The sequence below is a fragment of the Tenrec ecaudatus genome, chromosome 8 (assembly GCF_050624435.1).
Source record: "Tenrec ecaudatus isolate mTenEca1 chromosome 8, mTenEca1.hap1, whole genome shotgun sequence".
Classification (NCBI taxonomy): domain Eukaryota; kingdom Metazoa; phylum Chordata; class Mammalia; order Afrosoricida; family Tenrecidae; genus Tenrec; species Tenrec ecaudatus.
This window is the reverse complement of record NC_134537.1, coordinates 107,382,815-107,402,504: the sequence shown is the minus strand read 5'-3', so window position 1 is coordinate 107,402,504 and position 19,690 is coordinate 107,382,815. Positions and strand designations below refer to the sequence as shown.

Genomic DNA, 19,690 nt, shown 5'->3' with positions numbered 1-19,690 from the left:
CCAGAAGCTAAGAGTTATAATCTATAAAATATGAAACTTATTTGTTACACAGATACCTTTTTTTATTCTTTGCAAACCAATGGCATACAGTATAATTAGATTTTAATAAAAACTCTCTCTGAAGAAAGTTATAATTCCTTAAACTATTCTCCTAGGATCTGCGTCATGAATAGTTTACTTCTTTAAAAGCACCCGAGATACTGTATTCTAATTATAATCACAAGACACGATCATTTTTCATCCTAGTCTTTGCAGATTTATAAGCTGAGTGAACACTCTGCCAGTTCCTTCATATATATATATATATATATGTGCATAGGAGCCAAGGTCGTGTTTTCCCACATATTAATTTCAGCTGGTCCGTAGTAGCCCTTCCACATCCTACACAAAACATGCAATTGTGTTAAGTCCTCAGCATACATTCTATTTTGGTATTACGCCCACAACTGTAATTTTTCTTCACCTACACCAGTTTTCATTAATTTTTAAGCCCAATCAAGAAAAACATGTTGCTATATATTTTTAATCTTCATGAAATATGTGTTGTCCTTATGATATGCTTGAAGGCAGTAAACAATGAAGGAGCACTCTGCCGTCCCCAGGCCCATTGTCCAGTGGCTCGTGCTTGCCCTCCAGCTCACGTCCACTGATGTCATCTTGATGTGTGTAAGTGTGTGCGGTAATTACAAGAGTTTGGGAAAGTGTTAAAGCTTCTCCCTTGTTCTTGTGGGAAAGAACATTTTGACAGCTAACAGGCTGACAGCTGTTTGCTTCTTTGGGGAAATGACCTTCTTGATACATCAAGGCAAGTCAGTACTTTGTGGGGTGAATTGGAGTATATTTAACATCCAAAATACTTCAGGCCGCCTTCCTAGATGGAAGACGTATGTATATTTTGTTCTTTATTTTTCCCTTTTGTTTGTAAATCCCAGTATGAAAAGTATGTTTAAGATAATCACTGCTCAGTATTTAAACAGAGACACATAATCCACATGTCCTGCGATAATTTATTGTTCACTAGACCACTTGAATAGGAGCAGAAAAAAAACAAAATTGTTCTTTTGGTTCATCATGGCCCTGTTTGTGAAGTCAGTTCATAGTTTCCATATGATCCGTCTGTCTTCAGCAAAACATTGCTCAAGCGTGAGCTGCACCATCCAAACCAGCATCATTCTAAGGAAAAGACATGAATGACTCAGAGCACCACAGGCACAGGAGCTTCCAAGCAATTTCTTCGGTCACCTCATCTCCTGTTTGTCTTCTTGGGGGTTGAAGCAGAAGATTTTTACAGAAAATTACTTTTGTCTCTCAGTTTAAAACAAGGTGTTCCAAATGGATTAAGCATTTTAGGGTTAAACCCCTCTGGAAGGAGAGATTTGCTGGATACTTGGACTTCCCCCAGGGATGGTGTGGGAACTTCAGTGGGAGTTCTCATCATCTCTATTCCTCTTCTCTCTACAGTAATTTGAAATGTAGCCCAGACAGAAACTAGTCACTCTTCCAGATTACATAAAGACGAGGAACGAATTATACTAGGGTTCTTTGTCCTTGTTGGCACTATAGTGTTCTATGTTGTCATGTCATTCAAAGAAACAAGATAATTTGAACAGGATATTGTCCAGATACTGTTTCTTCTTCTTTAGAAATCAATTACATATACATACATGTTCTTCTGAATGTAAACACAGTATGTTGTCCAGTGGATAGATATAACTTCATCGTGAGGGAATTACAATTTAACCACTAGTTTTAGTGAATTCTTGATCGCGTTCACTTTAGGTCTTTGTTGAAAAAACAAACAAACAAACAAACCTGGATTTATAATTAGTTAATATAGTCTCTAATTTTTCCCCAGGAACTCAGTGAAATTAAATGAGTTCATTTCTGCTAACACCTGAGGAAGCGAGTGATAATTTTATAATAAAAAGTGATAGTATTGCATGCTCTCTGTAGACACAGGGAACGGCCCGCACACCTGCCTTCACGGGATGTAGTATTATGTTTAAATCCCATTTCTCCATTGTATGGAACACCAGCAGGTTTCATTGGATTTGGTGGAGTGACTGGTTTAGTTGATAACTTTGGATTTGATAGATCATTTTGTATCTCCGAACACTGGCTTCCGTATGGGCCAAAAAAAGGGATGAAGCTGAATTTAGAAATAAGAGATTCCTCCTAATAAAATGTTTAAAAAAAGAAAGAAAGAAGAGATTCAACCTTCAAAGATTTCCCTGTACAATTGTGTATAGTTAATTTTTCTGAAACCAGGTAGTATATGAATTCTTGTGGCAGTCAACCCTGAAAAACATCAGACTGCCAGAGATAAAGTCACAAAAATGTGTAACAATAGACTTAATAAATGAATACTGATATTTGTTTTGTAGATTAGTTACATCAGTGCTAGACATTTTTGGAAACACAGAGTATAATACAGTTTTGTGGTCCTTAGAATCTTGGTCTGTTTAGAAAAGTTAAATGCCTTCCAAAGTAATTCACTAGAGTGAGTGTATTTGAAATAGAACAGTGGCGTTTCCTAAGGTAGCTGGAATTCCTAGAAGGGAGGGAAAAGAAGAAGCTGGGATAATTGGACGCGGTTGTTACATGCCACAGCGTCTTGCGTGCTTAGGTCAGTGACTTCATCCTAGAAATTTATCAATAAATAACAGCTAGAGCCAAATGACGTTGGACAACGGAGCCTATCCATGCACTCTGAAAGCGAGCGGGAGACTTCAGACATTGAGATAGCAAGTCAGGATCATAGTAACTTCTTGAGTAGTAGAGAGAAGCCACGTCCGTTGCAGATGCTCAGGAAAGAGAGATTTTCGTAGAGGCTAGACAAATTAGCCATTGCATAGGGGAGAAAGGGGCAAAGCAACACATGAGGAAAGCTTACTCTACGTAAAATCCTGGTACGATGATGGTATGCGTACTACATATGAATACCAGGATTCACTTAATGAAATGAACATTGTGGTTCCTAAGCAAAGTTGTGTCCTGCAGCAGGAGCTTCATAACTATAGAAAGAAAAATGTGGAACAATGTAAAGGATAGACATAGTGTTAGAGATTCGAGTCTATAGGAACAGATAGCTAAGTCCCCCCAACTCCAGGCATGGAAGGGTTTTTCGTCAGAATTGGTTAAAACTGTTCTCTGTAACTGAGCACTGTAATCTTTACCACATACAGCTGGCATTTGTGAGAGCAAGTAGATAGCACTCCATTGCTTAGATCTGGGCCAGCAGTTCTCAACCTGTGGGTCGCAACCCCTTTGGGGGTTGAACAACCCTTTCACAGGGGTCACCTGATTCTTAACAGTAGCAAAATTATAGTTGCAAAAGAGCAACGGAAATAATTTTATGGTTGGGGGCTCAGCACAACACAAGGAACTGTATGAAAGGGTTGCGGCATGAGGAAGGTTGAGGACCACTGATGTAGACACTCAGCTCTTCACTCTCTTTTACCCTAGCCTCTTGCTACATGCGTACCCACCAACTGCCATCAAAGCAGTTTTAACGCATGGCGATCTCATCTGTGTTAGAGTGGAACTGGGCTCCCGAGGGGCTTCAGCTACAGATTTTTCAGATGTCGCTCACAGGGCCTTTCTTTCTGGATGGATTTGAACCTTCAAAGCTTTACTTAGCAGCTGAGCATGTCAACTACTTGCCCTACCCAAGTTCCCCCTCTGTGTGCTGGAAGTTACTGTTGTGGAGCTGATGTTGATTCCAGGCAACCCTCTGGGACAGAGCAGAACTAGCAGCAAGGGCGATTTGCTTACCAGGTAGTTATTCATTTGGTCTTTGGCTTACTAAATTACCTGGAAGAACCTCCTTTTCCCCTTGAAAGAACCAATTGAGGTGTCGCTGTGCTTAACTTCTGCTGCATTGACTCAGTGCCCTAAGTAGTTTCTGCCCTTTCTCTTCATCGAAGCAGCTCACTAGCCACGTGAATTGTGGAGCTCTTTTGCAATTCAGTGCTTCCAGTGGGCAGGAAGTGGTGAAAAGAGACAGAGTGACTTCAGCCCTCATAGAATCCATGGGCTGCTAAGAATGAGAAACATGGACATTTTAACTAATTGATGTAATCATAGATGATCTGTATGCGGGGGGAGAGAAACTAGTCAGAAGCATCTGAAGTGTCTGTGAAAAGAAGTGGATATAGCAGCCCTCAACTTAAGACACATTTAGAATAAAATACACAATTGTTAAATATTTCTATTAAATGACTTAAAATGTGCGTATTTAGATGTTTTGTCATAAAATGTAGTAGTTGAAGTCGATAGAACCCCCAAACTTGTCTGGTGTGAGCCTCCGGGCTGTCTGATGAGACAAGAAAGGTTAATCCTCCAGAGAGGAAGAGCAAACCACAAGCTGACGGTCCATATGTCATCGTGTCAGAGTGATGTGGAGATGTATGGGATGTGGATTGATCCCGTAGCCAATTAAATGGTTTGACCCCCAAACTTAAGGATACATCATGTAGAATAAACACTGGCAAGGGGGTGAGTCTACACGCGAGCACTTCAGAACAAGCTGTGCAAACAGAGCCTTAGGAAAGGACCGAGGTTCAAACAAGGGCCGAGACGGGGGCGGGGGGTGGAGTGGGGGGCTAATCTTGCTAGCACTGCCTCCCTCGCCGTTGGAATTACCTATCGGAGAAATAGCTCTGGAGAGCAAGAAGGACTCACTCTTGTGAGTGTGTGTGTCAACATTTACTCTGAGTCCAGAGTAGTCACTGTATGTACGTACTGCTATTTCAGTCTGAAAATTGGCCCCAAGATCATAATAAAAAAGAAAAGGTTGCTACTGCTTAACTATATAATGATGGGGATACATGAGTTTGTAGCTAAAATACACATTATCGTAATATTTTATGTTGTAAACCAGGGCTGACCCTTGGGGACATGAAAGGCTTTCACAAATGATACTTTTCTAAATTTTATTATGTTTTAATTCTTAACCCCCCTATGCCTGTGGTTCTCATCCCATTTGGGAATCAATTTAAGTGCTATGCTGCTGAAGGTACAGGATGAGTGTAGGCATATCTTGATTTGATCACTTTTGAAATATAAAAAAGAAAACGTAAGCAAGTGGAGAAGCTGACATGGGAAGACATACCAAGCCACACGAAGGCTTCCAAGGAGTCAGGAAGTAAAACTGCGGGAAGAGACAAAGGTCCTCGCCCAGCGCTGAACTTGGTTCAGTTGAGTACGTGTGCTTTGAATGCCCTTTCTGAGCCACGCACTGCGATAGGCATTGGTGGTACACAGTAATTAAAATATGGTTTGGTCCTTCGAGCACAGTCTGACCTAGCAGAGGCGAAAAATACAGCAACAGAATAGGTAGCTAAGTGAAAGGGAGGTATCAGGGCAATTTGCAATGAGAGAGCTGAAGAGGGGATCATAACCTTGTACCTGAGGGAAAAGAAGTAGAGAGACAGAAGGTAGAAGTAAGGAAAAGGTTAATTACGAATAGGTGCTGCCTAAGCTTCCACAGAAATATTGGTGAAGCTTAAGTCCTGCACAGAGAATGAAAGGGGCCAATAGAACAAGATTTGAGAACACAGAAAGACCAGAATTGCCAGTGTGATAGACTGTGGAGCCCTCAAGACTTTGCCTGTTAGAAACCCTGCTTTTGGGGAACTGAACCCCCCCGCCCCTAGATCTGCCAAACAATAGGCAGATCTAGCTGCTGAACAGTAATGCCAGAGAAGAATATACTTTTCCATGCAATCAATCATTTGAGAACCAAAGTGCAATGTTTACCCAAAAGTGACCTGTAAGAAGAGCAGGGAGGGAAGTGGGAGGAACGCTATTTCACCGAGGGCACAGCAACCGATTTCAGGAACTGAAACGTGCCCACATTGCTGTTGGACAGCAAATCCGCTCTGTAGCTTCTGTCCTGGACTACAATTAAGAAGTCATTCTATTTAGGACAAATGTAGTACAAACATTAAAAATAGGTGCTAGAGCAAATGGAAGAAAAATATCAGGAGGAAGGGGAATCCCATCTTTTGGTCTTAAAGAAACGATGTTCTTTAATGCAGCCCAAGTGCTTGGTTGTTTGTCAAACATGGTATTTTCCTTAAGAAATAAAACTTTGGGCGTTTCCTCAGTCATGGAAGGCATAACATTATCACTTGATTTAGTGCAAGGTAATCTCCCAGGAGAGAACAAATTTTTGAATAACAAACATAATATCAACTGCTAATACAGAAATATGTTAGAAGCTAGATACTCTGTCAGAAGTGATTCCATGGAACTTAATAAGAGTGTCTAGATCAGACAGCCTGTCATTTGCATATGATGCCTATGAGTCCTTTACACAATCAAGGCAGAGTCTACATTTAGTAATGTTTATACAGAAACTCTTTTGATCCATTTCTGTTTTCTTGCATCTTATTTGGCAACAATTCTAGATGTTTACACAATTACATAACAAGCATTGGTGCAGAGCAATGGGTATTTTTTATTTGGTTGTCTTTGGTTGTCTCTAAAATCCATGGAATCAGTAATGCTTTTTAAATGTCCTCTGTCATCTTTGGTGGGCAGTCATCAGAAGAAATGATGTCAAGTGTGCTCTCAGTGGTTCCATGTGTTAGCATAGCATCCATTCAGAAAACTTTTATGGTAAAAGATACTTTTGAAGAGCACTTAGTTAAAGCTTTTATTTTATCACTGACAGAGAATGAGTAAAGCTCAATGGACTACCCAGGCCCCAACAGCAAGGTACTCTGCTGTCAGGATAAGAGGCCCTTACACTCCATCTTTCAAGTCTACAGTCTCTCATATCTTATGGGCTTTGTGTCTTTTAAGAATTCCCAGTGATGCAGTGGGATAAACCCCAGGATACTAACTGCAAAGTCAGCAGTTCAGACCCACCAGCCGGTCTATTGGAGAAAGATGAGGTTGTCAGCTTTCTTAGAGATCTGTTCGGAGAAACCCTTGTTGATAGTTCTGCTCTCTCTTGTAGAGTCATTATGAATCGCAATCAATTCCATGGCGATGAGTTTGGTGCTCTCTGGTTTGGTTTGGTTGTATTGTGCCTTTAGGGGATCTTGTTAAAATAGAGGTTCTCGTCTTTAATTGTGGTCTGGGGCATGACGTTCTGCATTTCTACTAACAAGCTCCCAGGAGACGCTGGTGTTCTTGGTTCATGGACCACACTTTGAGGGCCATGACTTTCACTAAGAACATGCTTTCTCGAATGAAGATAAGCATTCATGAAATGAAATTTTGGTTCAGATATAGCAATTAGTTGGTAGAAGCATTTGTGCATTTGGAATCGTTCTAAGTGTTCCTATTCCAAATATTCTATATCATCTTATTATGAAGCTAAACCACTACAATGCTAGTGTTCTGGAAAATAGTCTTGGTAGAAGGTTTTAATAACTAGAAAATTAAGAGGGTGTGATTATTGACTCCTTTTACCTTCTTGGCCTTTGCCTGCTGACCACACAACTCTTTGAGTCTCAGATACCTACATGGTATTTTACTTTACTACATGATTCTTGAGCTTCTTGTTAATTTTATGAGCCTTAAATAAGGGCATTTTTATCTCGTCTCAAATGACTGGTCTCTCTCTCTCTCTCTCTCTCTCTCTCTCTCTCTCACCCACACACACACATAGAAGTGGTTTTCACACATTTTAAATCATGTTCTTTGCATGAAAAAGAATACTGTTGTATGATCGATACGATCATTTGTATTGGTCAAGATAAAAACAACATTGTAAAATGTCTTTTGTTCTTGAATTATCTATGTATTTATTTATATGGTTGAATATATGTCTATGTGTATGCAAGGTAATTACAAAAATGAAATAACTAAAAAACTTACTTCAGGAATTATTTAAGCTTTAAGGGAAACAAGTTCTTCCTCTGTTTCTCTTTTCTGTGTGAAGGCATGGCTGCTAAAGCATAAGGAATAGCATTTTTTATGAAAACAGACCCAACCTCATAGGTTGCAGCTCTTATACAGATTTCTCTTTAGATCTTCCTCAGTCCACCGCAGCAAACAGATTCTACCTATCAAGAAACACGCAATTCATTTACATATGGGTTGTGAAGGACTCAAAACTGTTTCAATACCAAATATTCCTTGTTGATATTGTTGTGAATGATCAAAGTATGGTGTAATTTTACATAAATATGTATCTAGAACTATTAAGATTTCCTCTTGTAGGCCATGCTTCAGGTAGTAGGAATAGCTAGAAGTATCAAGTCAGGAAACACTTTTTAAGCACTGGGCTTGGTTGGAAGGGAAATGAAGAGCTACCAAACCTGTGTGGGTAAAACGAAATCATTCTGTTCACATCTGGCTCAGGTCAAAAATAGTGTGCAGGTGCTTATGCATATTTACTTATTCTCGAGAAAAAAGGACTGTGTTTAAATCATGATGTGTATGTTATCAGAGCTAATTTAATAAGATGCTTTGTTTAAGTAGACTTGATCATTAGATGCTGCTGCTGTTTGTTAGAACATCACCTTGGGGAGAATGGGTCCAGTGCCCGGTGCTTCAGTTTCCAGAGTAACAGCAACAAAATGATCAAATAAAGGACTTCCATGTTTAATCACAGCGCCACTGGATGGCCTGAAAGAAGACACTCTATAACATTCTAGAAAATGTATATGTAAATACAAGGGGACTTCCACGGGTGTGGGGGAGATTTCGGTGTCTTTTAATTCCACATTTCCACGGACATTTTGAAGATTCCTTTGTATATATATGTAAAAAATGTAAGTTTTTAAATATATACTCTTTAAACACTTTTACTTTAAATGCAAAGTGACATCTATTAAATGCTACATTGGAAGAATAACTGGTCTAAGTTTTAAATGTATTTGTCAGTGATTGAGGATAAACAAGTTACGAAAAATTGTTGCTAATAAGAATCAGAATCAACTGTCTATCTTTCGGCATAAAATAAATAGACTTACTGTATGTTAGTATTCAAAAACTGGTGAATATTTGCTTTGTATTGTCAGCAATTAAGAGCACAAGTGTGTGTGACTCATAGTTGGGATTTATTACATTACCAAGTCCAGAACTGACCATTTAAGTTCTATAAGAAGTCTGGACTATGTTGGGAGCTCTAGTGGCAGAATGGGTAAAGCATTGGGCTGCCGAGCACATGGTCAGTGGTTTACACCACCAGCTACTCCGAGGGAGAAAAATTGGGGCTTTATCCTCCTATAAAAATTTACCTTCTCAGAAACCCTAGAGAGCCTGTCTAGCCCGCCCTATGTAGTCCCTATGAGTGGGAACTGGCTTGAGGGCAGTGGGCTTGATTTGGGGCTCAGTTCAGTCAATAAAGATTGCAGGTAGACCATATCAGTTGTTATCAAAAACACTCTGTGAACATGCTAAGGGTCAGTGCTCAGTAGTAAATGAAATCATGCCCATGGGAAAATGGCATTGCTGCCATGCCTTGCCACCGCCACTCAAACGCATTCTAGTGCAATTTGATCTTTCGAAGACTGAAGCAACCCACAGAAATCGATAACCCACAGTTTCCATGGGACACAGTTTTCTAAATGGTTTGTCTTGATGTTAGGTAACCAGATCACTTATAGGATTCTTCCTGTTCCATGAGAGGGAAATTTCCGGTCTGAAAGTTTGGTGTCTTGAGTGTTCTATTGCTTATCACATTTTTGCCCTCTAGGTGCCAACCTGGATTCACTGGAGCAAGATGTACTGAGAATGTGCCCATGAAAGTCCATACCCAAGAAAGTATGTTAAAATAATGTGCCGTTTGCTTTCTACAGCCACAGTCACTACTGCTTGGTAGTTGCATAGCTCAGTTGTAACCGAATGCTTCTGTTCTAATTATGGTTCAGCCACTCAGGACATCAACCCCTGCACTATGACCTCTTCTGATTGTCCTTCAACCTAGGCCCTGAAGAATGGCCCGTCAGGGTGGCCAGTGATGCTGGTCACCATGGCAGGCAGGGTGACAAAATTTCTTTCAACATTTTTGAGCAGAACTATCAAATGGAAAACTGAGAGAAAATGACCGGCTTTGACTTCAGGTGATTCCCTTTGAAGGAAAGAAATCATCTGAAATCCTTGGATCTTTCAGTGAGACAGACTCACACACTACATTTTGCCCAACATTTTAATCGTGTGGGGAAATGCCAGAGAGTCTGAAGGCATGATTAGCACAAGGATTCAGCTCCTGAGGGCGAACTCACCAAGTTCAAGTCAATTGACACTGACGGGGCTTCTTTCTGCCATATATTCACCTCTTTTCTTTTTCTCTGTTTTTTCCACCATTGTTTTTTGTTTCTTCTCTCAGGTGCCCAAATGAGTTTACTGGTGATCGCTGCCAAAACTACGTAATGGCCAGCTTCTACAGTACGTCCACCCCCTTTCTGTCTCTGCCTGAATAGGAGCATGCTCAGTCGGTGCTGCTTTCTTGCTGCCGTACCTCCCCTCAGAGCTCACCTAGAGCTAGACGTGTTTTACCAGGTTTAACACTGACTGCCTCTGCCTGTCGCATGAGAACATTAACCAAAGCAATTGTATTAATCCCTCTGTTTGTGTCTCGTGGGCTCTGAGTTTCTAATAGGTGTGTGAGGCTCCAGATGTTTCTGGCACTGATATTGAATAATGTGATGCACTATGATAGTCAATATCAAGCAGTGGAATTGCAATAAAGGCATTGAAAAGTCTCACTTTTATTGATAAAATAAACATCATTCCATGAAACAGTCCATGTTCTTTATAAAATGACAACATTCAGAAAAGCAGGGTGCTAAGGGCTAACCCATATACACCTGAGACGCTGGTAAGTTCATTTTGGTTCCGAATGTGTTATTTATCACAAATAAACATAATCAAAAGAGTTTAGGTGTTTCTCTTCATTAACCACCTCATTTGCATCTAGGTATAAAAAAATAACACGGAGTAGGAAAATTGAAAGCAAACATTTCACGACAAAGGAGCTATCCTGGCTTCCATGGATGTTGATTCGGGGAGCTACTGTGCAATGAGGACTAGTGTAAACCATCAAAAAAAAAAAACCTTTTTTTTAATGCTAATATTGATGATGACCTTAGGTCATTTAAAATATAAAATGTATTCTTATTTGAAATAGAATAGCTCACCTCTAGAATATAGACACATATGTGACCGTATACACATATATAGCTATTTTAATTAAGAACTGTGCAATTCTGATGAACTTTTCTGAGCTCTGGAAGTCCCGAACACCAGGCCTCTAGGACCCCTTTTAGAGTTGGTACAATTGCACAGGTAACTCGGATATATTTCTGTCCTTCCCCTGTGAGCCGGGACTCTCAGACTTTGAGGCTGGAGCTTTTGCAGCTGTGGGCACACTCCATACAGCCGCACACTTAAATTGAGAGCTGGCAATATTTTTCCTTTAAAGGACTAGAAATATTGTAGGGTTTGCTAGTGATATAAAGTATGGTCACAAATACTTTGCCAGTGTAGCATGAGAAGAGAAACAATACTTACACAGATGACCTTGGCTGTGTGACAAGGAGAGCTCATTTCAGAACACAGGGAGCAGGCTCAATTTGCCAGCAGGCCAGTTGGCCAACACCTGATTTGGATGGTCAATTGCTTACCATGGAAAATGTTCCACAAGGGGTTGGTGCATTTTAAGTTGACGTAACAGAAAATGATCCGAGATTTACTTAAGCACCGGGTTGCCAATTGCTAGTTAGGTGGCTCAAAAATCCACCAGCCACTGCCGGGGAGAACGATCCAGGCTGTTGGCTCCTGGGTACGATTGGCCACTTCAGCAGTCCTTTCCGTCGAGCTGCTCTGAGTTGGGATGGACTCAATGGCTACAGGGTTTTGGGCATTTTCTTTGAAATGCATATGAAGTATAAGATTCAGGAATTTGACAGTCATTGATGATCTAGTATAAATTCCACATGCATTATGGGAAAATTAGACCCATTTATAGTCAATCACCTTGTGAGTCAGTGATACTTATGTGTGGGCTACCTATCAAAGATCGTGGCATAACGATGTTTCTATTTTGATAATGAACTAACTAATGTTGCTCCATTTGCAAGCACGATCTCCACTGTACTCACAGGTATTTAAATGTTATATCATTAATAGACAGCTTATTTTGCTATAGATTTCAAAGGCAGATGAAATATAAGCTGAAAATCAAGGGGTGGCGTGAAAGTCTTTACAGCACTAAAGCCATTCTTGTAGAAATATGTTTGCAGAGAAATAACATAGACAGCAAATCTACTTGACCATGTAAATACATTTCATATATGTTCTAGGCTTAAAAAAACCTAACTGGAATTATTTTTTTGTTGCAGAAAATTTTACTGCTTATCAAAAATAATCAGGATCACTATAGAGAAAAGCTTTAAGACCAAATCATTTCTCCGAAAAATGAGTTATGCTTGTCAGTGAAGAATATTCCCAACCTCCCTTTTAGACTATTTTCACTTCTATAGTACATCACTTAGAAATAACCAGTATATATTTATGAATTGCCAGATCTGTTTCCTTAAAACATTCTTTAGTAAGCCTTAAATAACACTTTTTGGAGACATGCAGGAAATCAGTTGTTTGCATTTTGACCAGATTTTAACATGATAAATAGCGAGCTCCTTTATGATCAAAATAGAGCAGTGACAGTGGTGTCATATGCCCGAGAAAGGAACGACTTTTCCGTTAGAAACTGTTTTCCAAAGCTGTCTTGTGCACAGTTTGCTAACCTCTGTGTCTAACCTCTGTGTGTCTGAAATTCTCCGGGTTGATTGCTGCAAACCTCCACATAGGAGATGGGAAAATAAGGGCAGTTTTCCTACCCCTCAGAGCTTTATATTCAAATTCCCCCCAAAGGGGGATGCCAAAGTGACCATTCTTCAATTTTAAGTGTTTATCTATATTCAGAAAGTCGGGGAAAGAGAAGTTTTAAAGAAACTATATATATCCCACTTTCAAAGAAACATTACTTGTAACTTATCAAAATATAAAGAAGAATATTCTTCAGCAACTTAGAATTTTTCAATATGTTTATTAGCACATAAATTATGTTGCTAGAATTCAATACCCGGATTCTAGTTATTGTATGAAATGCCTTTTGGGCATTTATTGAGTCTTAAACTGATTTTAAATATAAAATGAACAAATGTACTTGTTCTATGGCTTTCTTCAAGACCTCAATTTATCCCGAAATAAAACACTTTTTTGCAGTTCTGAGGAAAATATTGTCAAGGATAGTCAGCTTACAATTTGACCTATCGTGACACAGAAGTCATAGTGGAAGGGGATCATGTTCATTTGTGTGTGTGTGTGTGTGCTTCATATGTGTACAGGTGACTGAGAAATCATACACAGCCTCAAAAGTTACCAGGAATGTGGAACAAATGTGTCATACATAACTAATATATAATAAAAGCTGGTGCAGATGAGCCTAAAGTATAGACCAATTTTCAAGAGTACAAATTTAGAATGGTTAAGCACATTCTCGAAGTAGAGTAGGTAAACTGGTTTTGAGCCTTAGGTTTCCAGTGCACGTGTGGATTTCTAAATGTTTAAAAACCCTATTGAAATTATTAGTTTATTCAACATGTCATCCTGTTGACAGTTGAATGCAGGGAAACTACCGATGGCAGAATTATCACAAACTCTAACCATAACTGAGATGATGGTGTGTGTGTGTGTGTGTGTGTGTGTGTGTGTGTGTGTGTACACACTCATCTGCACATGGATGTTTGGGAGTCCGGAAAGAGTCTCCTCTTTCATTTCAAAGGGCTCAGTAGCAATACAGAGTGGTATGTGTGGGAGGGTGGGTGGGTGGGAAGGTGGGTGGGTGGGCATGTCTACATTTGTAAAGGTAAGTCAAAATGTATAAAACAGGCATTCATTTGGTCCCATATAGAAATTATATCGACAGATTTCTTGTAGAAACTTCAGAGATATAGAAAGTTAAAACTACACATATGCCTTGAGATCATTTTAAAAAGCCAGACCTAAGACTAAAGAGTAAAATTCTGAATGTCTTCAAACTTTAACAGAAACCGTAACTTCATGTACCTGAAAAAACAGTTCTCTTCTCCTAATGAAAGTGAACACTTAACCTAGAGATTAATCATATTTCTCCAAACATTTACAAAATCTGAAGGCAAAGTGTGAGTTGATGTTTAATAGTTCCTGAAGACTCTTAGATTTTAAATTAAAATTTTATATTGCCTAGTGCAAGCAGGAAATCACATGTAGAAAGGAAGCTAAATTGTTTACAGTAATCTTTGTGTTTTTTAATTATTAATTAAATTGGGAAATGTGGTGGCTAGGCAGAAGTTCAGTGGGAGGCCGTGACACGTAATGAGCCTACGCCAACATCATATTAAAGATAACAAATAGTAATCACCTCTTCATAAAATGAATACCATTTGTGGATTCTACTATTCTTGATTCACAATGAAAGAAATGCAGCCACCCATCGTACAAATACATGACGGCAGCATTTGCTCTGGGTCTAGAATGATAGATGCATGTTTCCTCTGCCTGCTTCCTTGTCAGGGCATATGGCCAGAAGAGATTCTAGTTTTAAGTACCAATTTCCCATTGAATTATTGAAATTGGAGTTGCCTGATATGAATGACTTCCCATGAAATGAAATTATAGTGAGGCTCACAGGCTTACCTATAAAACTGTAAATGCAGTAATATGTATGCATGGGCATGCCACTAATTTTATTGAAGACTTAAGCAAGCTCTCTATGCAACTAATAGTGATCATTAGCAGTGTTCACGTAGGCATGGAATAATGACTTTCTGGAGAGAGTTGTTTGTGCGTCTCTCTTGATTTTAACCCTTAAAATATTCCTGACTGGTGGGAAGAAAAGGTGAGGCAGAAGCTGTTCTCGGGAGGAAAAGGGCCTGACACCCTCTTGGAGATCTTGGAGGAATTTATTCTCAACTTCTTTGGAAAATGAGTTTGGGGGGAGTTAATGTGGCAATGAGATTCATTTGGATTTGAATAAATTATCTATTTGCTGAGACCTTTGTGCCACGACTGACCACCACCTCCAATTCTAGGTTTTTGAAAAATTCAGATTCTTTGCTCATGTACTCTGGAGTCCAGAGGGCCTCTCATAAAAGATACATAACGCGTCTCCTGACCATTGTTACCGCATTTGTCATCTGGTTTTTTTTCCCATCCAGGAGCTTCAGTTTTGGAAGGGTGGGGTGGAGTTTCTCAATACTCTGTTCTTGAATATACCCCAAAAGCCTTCAGAATTTTTCTGGCCATGGAATTGATATGTTTTTAAAGCCTAAATGCAATGAGTATCAGAACATAAACCTCCAGCACTATCTGTGCAGGCCCCCCTTGCTGGCTGCCATCATTCGTGGAAGTGGGGTGCACGGCGCTCCCGCTCCTTGACTCCTTTGTTCCTCAGGCCCCCCCCCCCGTGAGACATGTCAGTGTGGCCAGCTTGTCGGTGAGGACTGAGTCACTGAGCAGGTCCATGGCAGAGGCAGGACTGGAAACCAAGACCACCTGTGCCCCTCCGTATCCGTTATCCCTCCCGGTGGATGTTTGTGTAAGAGAAAGACCTGGTGCACACATTTTTTCTTTTTCCACATTTGGCAATGTCTCCTCTTTTTGTGGAGCGCCCTGGTGTCTCCAGTGTGGATCCAGGCAAGAATATCCCTCTGATCTGAACCTCCGGTTTCATTCATCCCTCCTGCCTGTCAGCCACCTCCCAGGCAAGCGAGGTCAAGTGCTAAAGGGCTCCACACCACGGAACTTGATTCAGACGGTTTGCCAAGAACGGATAGTGTCATTTCTCAAGAGATTTTTTTTTCTTTTTAATTTTTATTGCATTTTCTCCGTTTCTTTATCTGAGCCCATGCAGGTTCAGCCGCCACGCCTGACTGGCGTCGGTTTTCACGATGGCTGGCTGTGGGCTGGTCCCCTTGAGAACCTTTGGGGATCAAGTCCTCTTGTGGCTGTGCCCCTGTGCCGGGGTCACAGTCGGGCCCCCTGTAAAAGGGTTTCTTCAGAGAAACTTGGCACTGTGGGCCTATTATCTAATTTGCTCTCTGATGTTTGAGGAAGTAATACAATTACCGTGGGGCCTGATGAATACGGTGCACATCCTCCGCCCTCCCCCTGCCCCACCGCTTTCTTTTTAGAGTTTGGAAAAGCCACCCAGGAAGTATAGGGGGAACTGGAAGCAAACCCCAGTCCGCGTCCCAGTCCCCTGGCTGGCTTTGTGGCAGAGGGTCTGTTGCTGTCGGTGACCGAACTGTGCAAGAGGCGGCTCGAGGGAAGTTTTGAATTAGAATTGGATGCCTTTTCTAAAACTAGTCAAAGTAGCAGCGGCGGCGGCAGCAACCACCAAAGAAACTTCTGGGAAACATCAAGTCCACAGCACTACCATGTTCACACCAAAGTGCTCTCCTCTTGCTTTCTGCTCCTGGCACTGCCACCGGACGTTTGCGGATCAAGAAGGTCACCTCCCTAGAACCTGCTTCTGCCTTTTCCAAAGAGACCGTCAAAATGATCTCTTATACTGACATACTGGCGAGAACAGCGCAGCCATAGCTTCCCCTCAGTCAGGTCTCCTAAGGGTGAATGAGGGCGCTGGGCGCTGCTGTTGGCACGCCCCTAGAAAGAGAGGTCCCCACCGCGGGCCTGGCAGCTACCTGAGCACTGCTACGTCACCCCTGTCTGATGCGCAAGTACCGGGAGTCGTTAGTCATGTGTAATGTGTTGCCGAGTGCAGTGTATTGCTTTTTGCTTAAACTTTTTCCCTTTTTTTCCCCCCCTTCCTTGGTCAACTTTGCATTGGCAGAGCACCTTGGGATTGAATTTATGGGTATGAACCGCCATCATTCCTTTTAGCCTGCCGAATTTAGAGCCTATGAGCTTCAAACTTTGTCCCCCTTCCTCTTCCCTTTCGTTCCTGACTGATTTCCTTTTTCTTTAGAAGGGGTCATACAGCCATAACAGTGAGCTCCCTGCTTTGAGTCCATGTTAGTGTACTGAAATAGTGAAGGCGGCAGTTCTTATCATCCCAGGCTTCATTTAGGGTTAACAAAAAATCATCTCACCTGCTGAACATTCATAAATCTCCCCAATGCCCCTTGAATGTAGCCCTGTGTTATATGAAATCTGGGATAAATCGGAGTAGTGCAGATGGAACCAAAGGGGGCACTTTAGAACAAAATAACCTTTTAAATGTACCAATCTAAGTATACCACCTCTTAGGCTGATAGGAGTTGCAAAGCAAAAACCCAACTATATCATAATATAGTAGAAGAGAAAGACCTTCCCTTCCATAATATGAAATGGCAAAAAAATGGAATTATCCCGATTTTCTGGGGGTGTTCAAGCACTGCTGTAGTCAGCATCATTATCTTATGAACGAGGAAACAGGAAACAGAAAGAGCTCCCCTTGTGCTCTTTCAGGTGGAAATTCTACTGTTCATGGAATTAAATTTGTTATGATCTTGTCAAGTAATCCAATTGAAATGTTCATACAGTAAATCTGAACAGAAGGTGTCGTATGACCCTAAGAAAGTTGAAGGTCTTCATCCTAACTGATGGAGAGAAAGGGCTAGAGTCTGTGGAGAGCAAGGCGCTGGTGCTCCCAACGCTGACCTACGCTACAGAGCCACCCAATCTCTCTGAACAGGGTGCGCAGGTCCGCAGCAGACTGGTAGGTCAACAAAAGACGGTCCTGACTCCCAGGACACCTCACCATCCACCTCATGCCCCTGACCTCTTGTGGGCGCACACAGGCCCCTGACAGCTACTGCTTCCTTTTGAGGACACCATCACAGTCTGGGCTTAATGCCCTTCCTAAAGTTGGTGGCCAAAGAGGCAAGCTCTATCAGGTACAGGGATCAGAACTCAATCTCTCATCCCTTCCACAAAACAAAAAAGAAAAGAATTCCGGGAGGAGCCTCTTAATTGGTGGAGAATGTCTCCAATGTTTTGTGAGTGCACATTTGCCCATCGTAGACTACCTCCCCAAAGGGCAAACTGTAACGGGAGGCACCGCCAGTACCACAGTGAACACTGTATCTTAAGGTCAATGCGCTCAGGATGAAAACGTTCCCACTTTTGTAAAGGCTGATTGGCCTTTCGTGATCCATAACAGTGCCTTTCTCTTGCTTTCTCTTGCCTTAAGCCCCTACACTGCCCCCTTAAGGAAAGCCAGACCTTAAAGGTCACTGAAAGCGGGAAAGCCCAAGGGCCCTGTCTGGTGGCATGGCCTTGTCTGAAATACGTGTTTGATCTGACTCTACAGTATATCTCCAAGCAAACTAAGATTTCAGAAGCATTTCTACTCATAAAGGCTGACTTGCTAACTGGACAGATTCTTAACCTATTGATCCTGTCACAGTCCGAGAAAAAATAAGGGAATATCATGGGTTAAAATAATCCATCATTTATATGGTTATTCAGGTATTTTGCTCTAACCATATAACATTACAGTGTTAATATGGTGTGCATAAAATCCTAGAAGAATGTAAGTGAAAGATGTAGTGCATTCGGGAAATGCTGATGTGAATAAATGCCTAACCTCACTTCTGTATTCTATGGGCTTTGCCTTTAACTGGTGCATCGCAGTGCCCTGTATTGCCCATTGGCCTTCTTTGTTTCCACGAAGTCCACCCCATGACTGATCATACTGAAACCCAGGTGTTGCTATCTAAGATTGATTGAAAGCATGGCCCATGAACCGGTATGGTCACCAACCCAACTCGTCTATTCTTTGTGATCCACCCCCCGCCCCCCAAGACATTGTCCAAAGAAGTCATCAGAGTGGGTGGGGTCCTGTTTTTCCCCCTTTAAGTCCCACTTTTTATAGTATGTAGAAGCCATTACCCAGCTATTTCTAGAGATAGAATGTCAAGGGGTCAGAAAAAAAGTGCTACCATGCCTTATAGTTTTGAGAAGGAAACAAAAAATTATAGGAAGTGGGAGATGCAGCCGCAAAGCAGAGCCTTCATTTTCTTGCCAATGGTACTTCCACTCCAGGTAGCCTTGTATTAACCAGCTCATTAGAGCCAAGGGAGCCCTCCTCTGCAGTCCTTTGACCATCGAGAAGGAGCTTAGACACACACTTGATCCCGATGCCAAGGTCAAGCAAGGAGCTACCATGGCATCAGCTCAGAGATTAGCACCTCATAAAAATTAATGTCCTGTCCTGGGGCTATGGAGGTGGTGGGGCGGGTGGGGGGCGGAGCAGACACAAACAATTCACCTGTAAGCACTCAGATGTCCTGTCAGCATTTGACTTTTGCAGCATGGTAAATATGTGGCCACAACTCTGTGTTTCCTGGTGCGTTGCTTCACCGTAATCCACCAGCTGCTTTGCTTTCTAACTGGCTTCCACACACCTGCTAGCCTAGGGTAGGCGTTATGCTGTATGAGCTCACCCTTCTAACTCCATGCCCACCTCTTCCCACCCACCTGAGCATTTCCTCCTCCTGGTTTTCTTTTGTTTTTTTTCCCTAAATATCAGGCATGCTGTGCCAGGGACTTCAGGTGGCTCCTTAACTTTTAACCTTGTTTACCCTGTACTTCCTCACTTGCTCTGTCTGTCTTTGCCATTTATTTTTCTTTTCACTTCCAACTCTCTTTGTTGTTTTTTTTCCTTTTCTTTTGTATAATCTCTGGGACATTTGGGTCTTCCACCTACTGACTTCTATTTTCCTCCTCCTCCTCCTCC

General features: G+C 41.4%; 1 protein-coding gene across 2 annotated transcripts in view; it reads left to right on the top strand.

Annotated features, from left to right (window-relative positions):
• NRG1 (neuregulin 1) overlaps window positions 1–19,690 on the top strand; it is a 1,270,305-nt gene that overhangs the window by 1,236,392 nt on the left and 14,223 nt on the right. The window contains exon 3 of one of the 2 annotated variants that reach the window (XM_075556714.1): window positions 9,659–9,726. In XM_075556714.1, the coding sequence (XP_075412829.1) occupies window positions 9,659–9,726 (68 nt within the window). Of the gene's footprint in view, window positions 1–9,658; window positions 9,727–10,291; window positions 10,386–19,690 lie in introns of those variants that run through there. The other variant, XM_075556715.1, reaches the window with a different exon arrangement.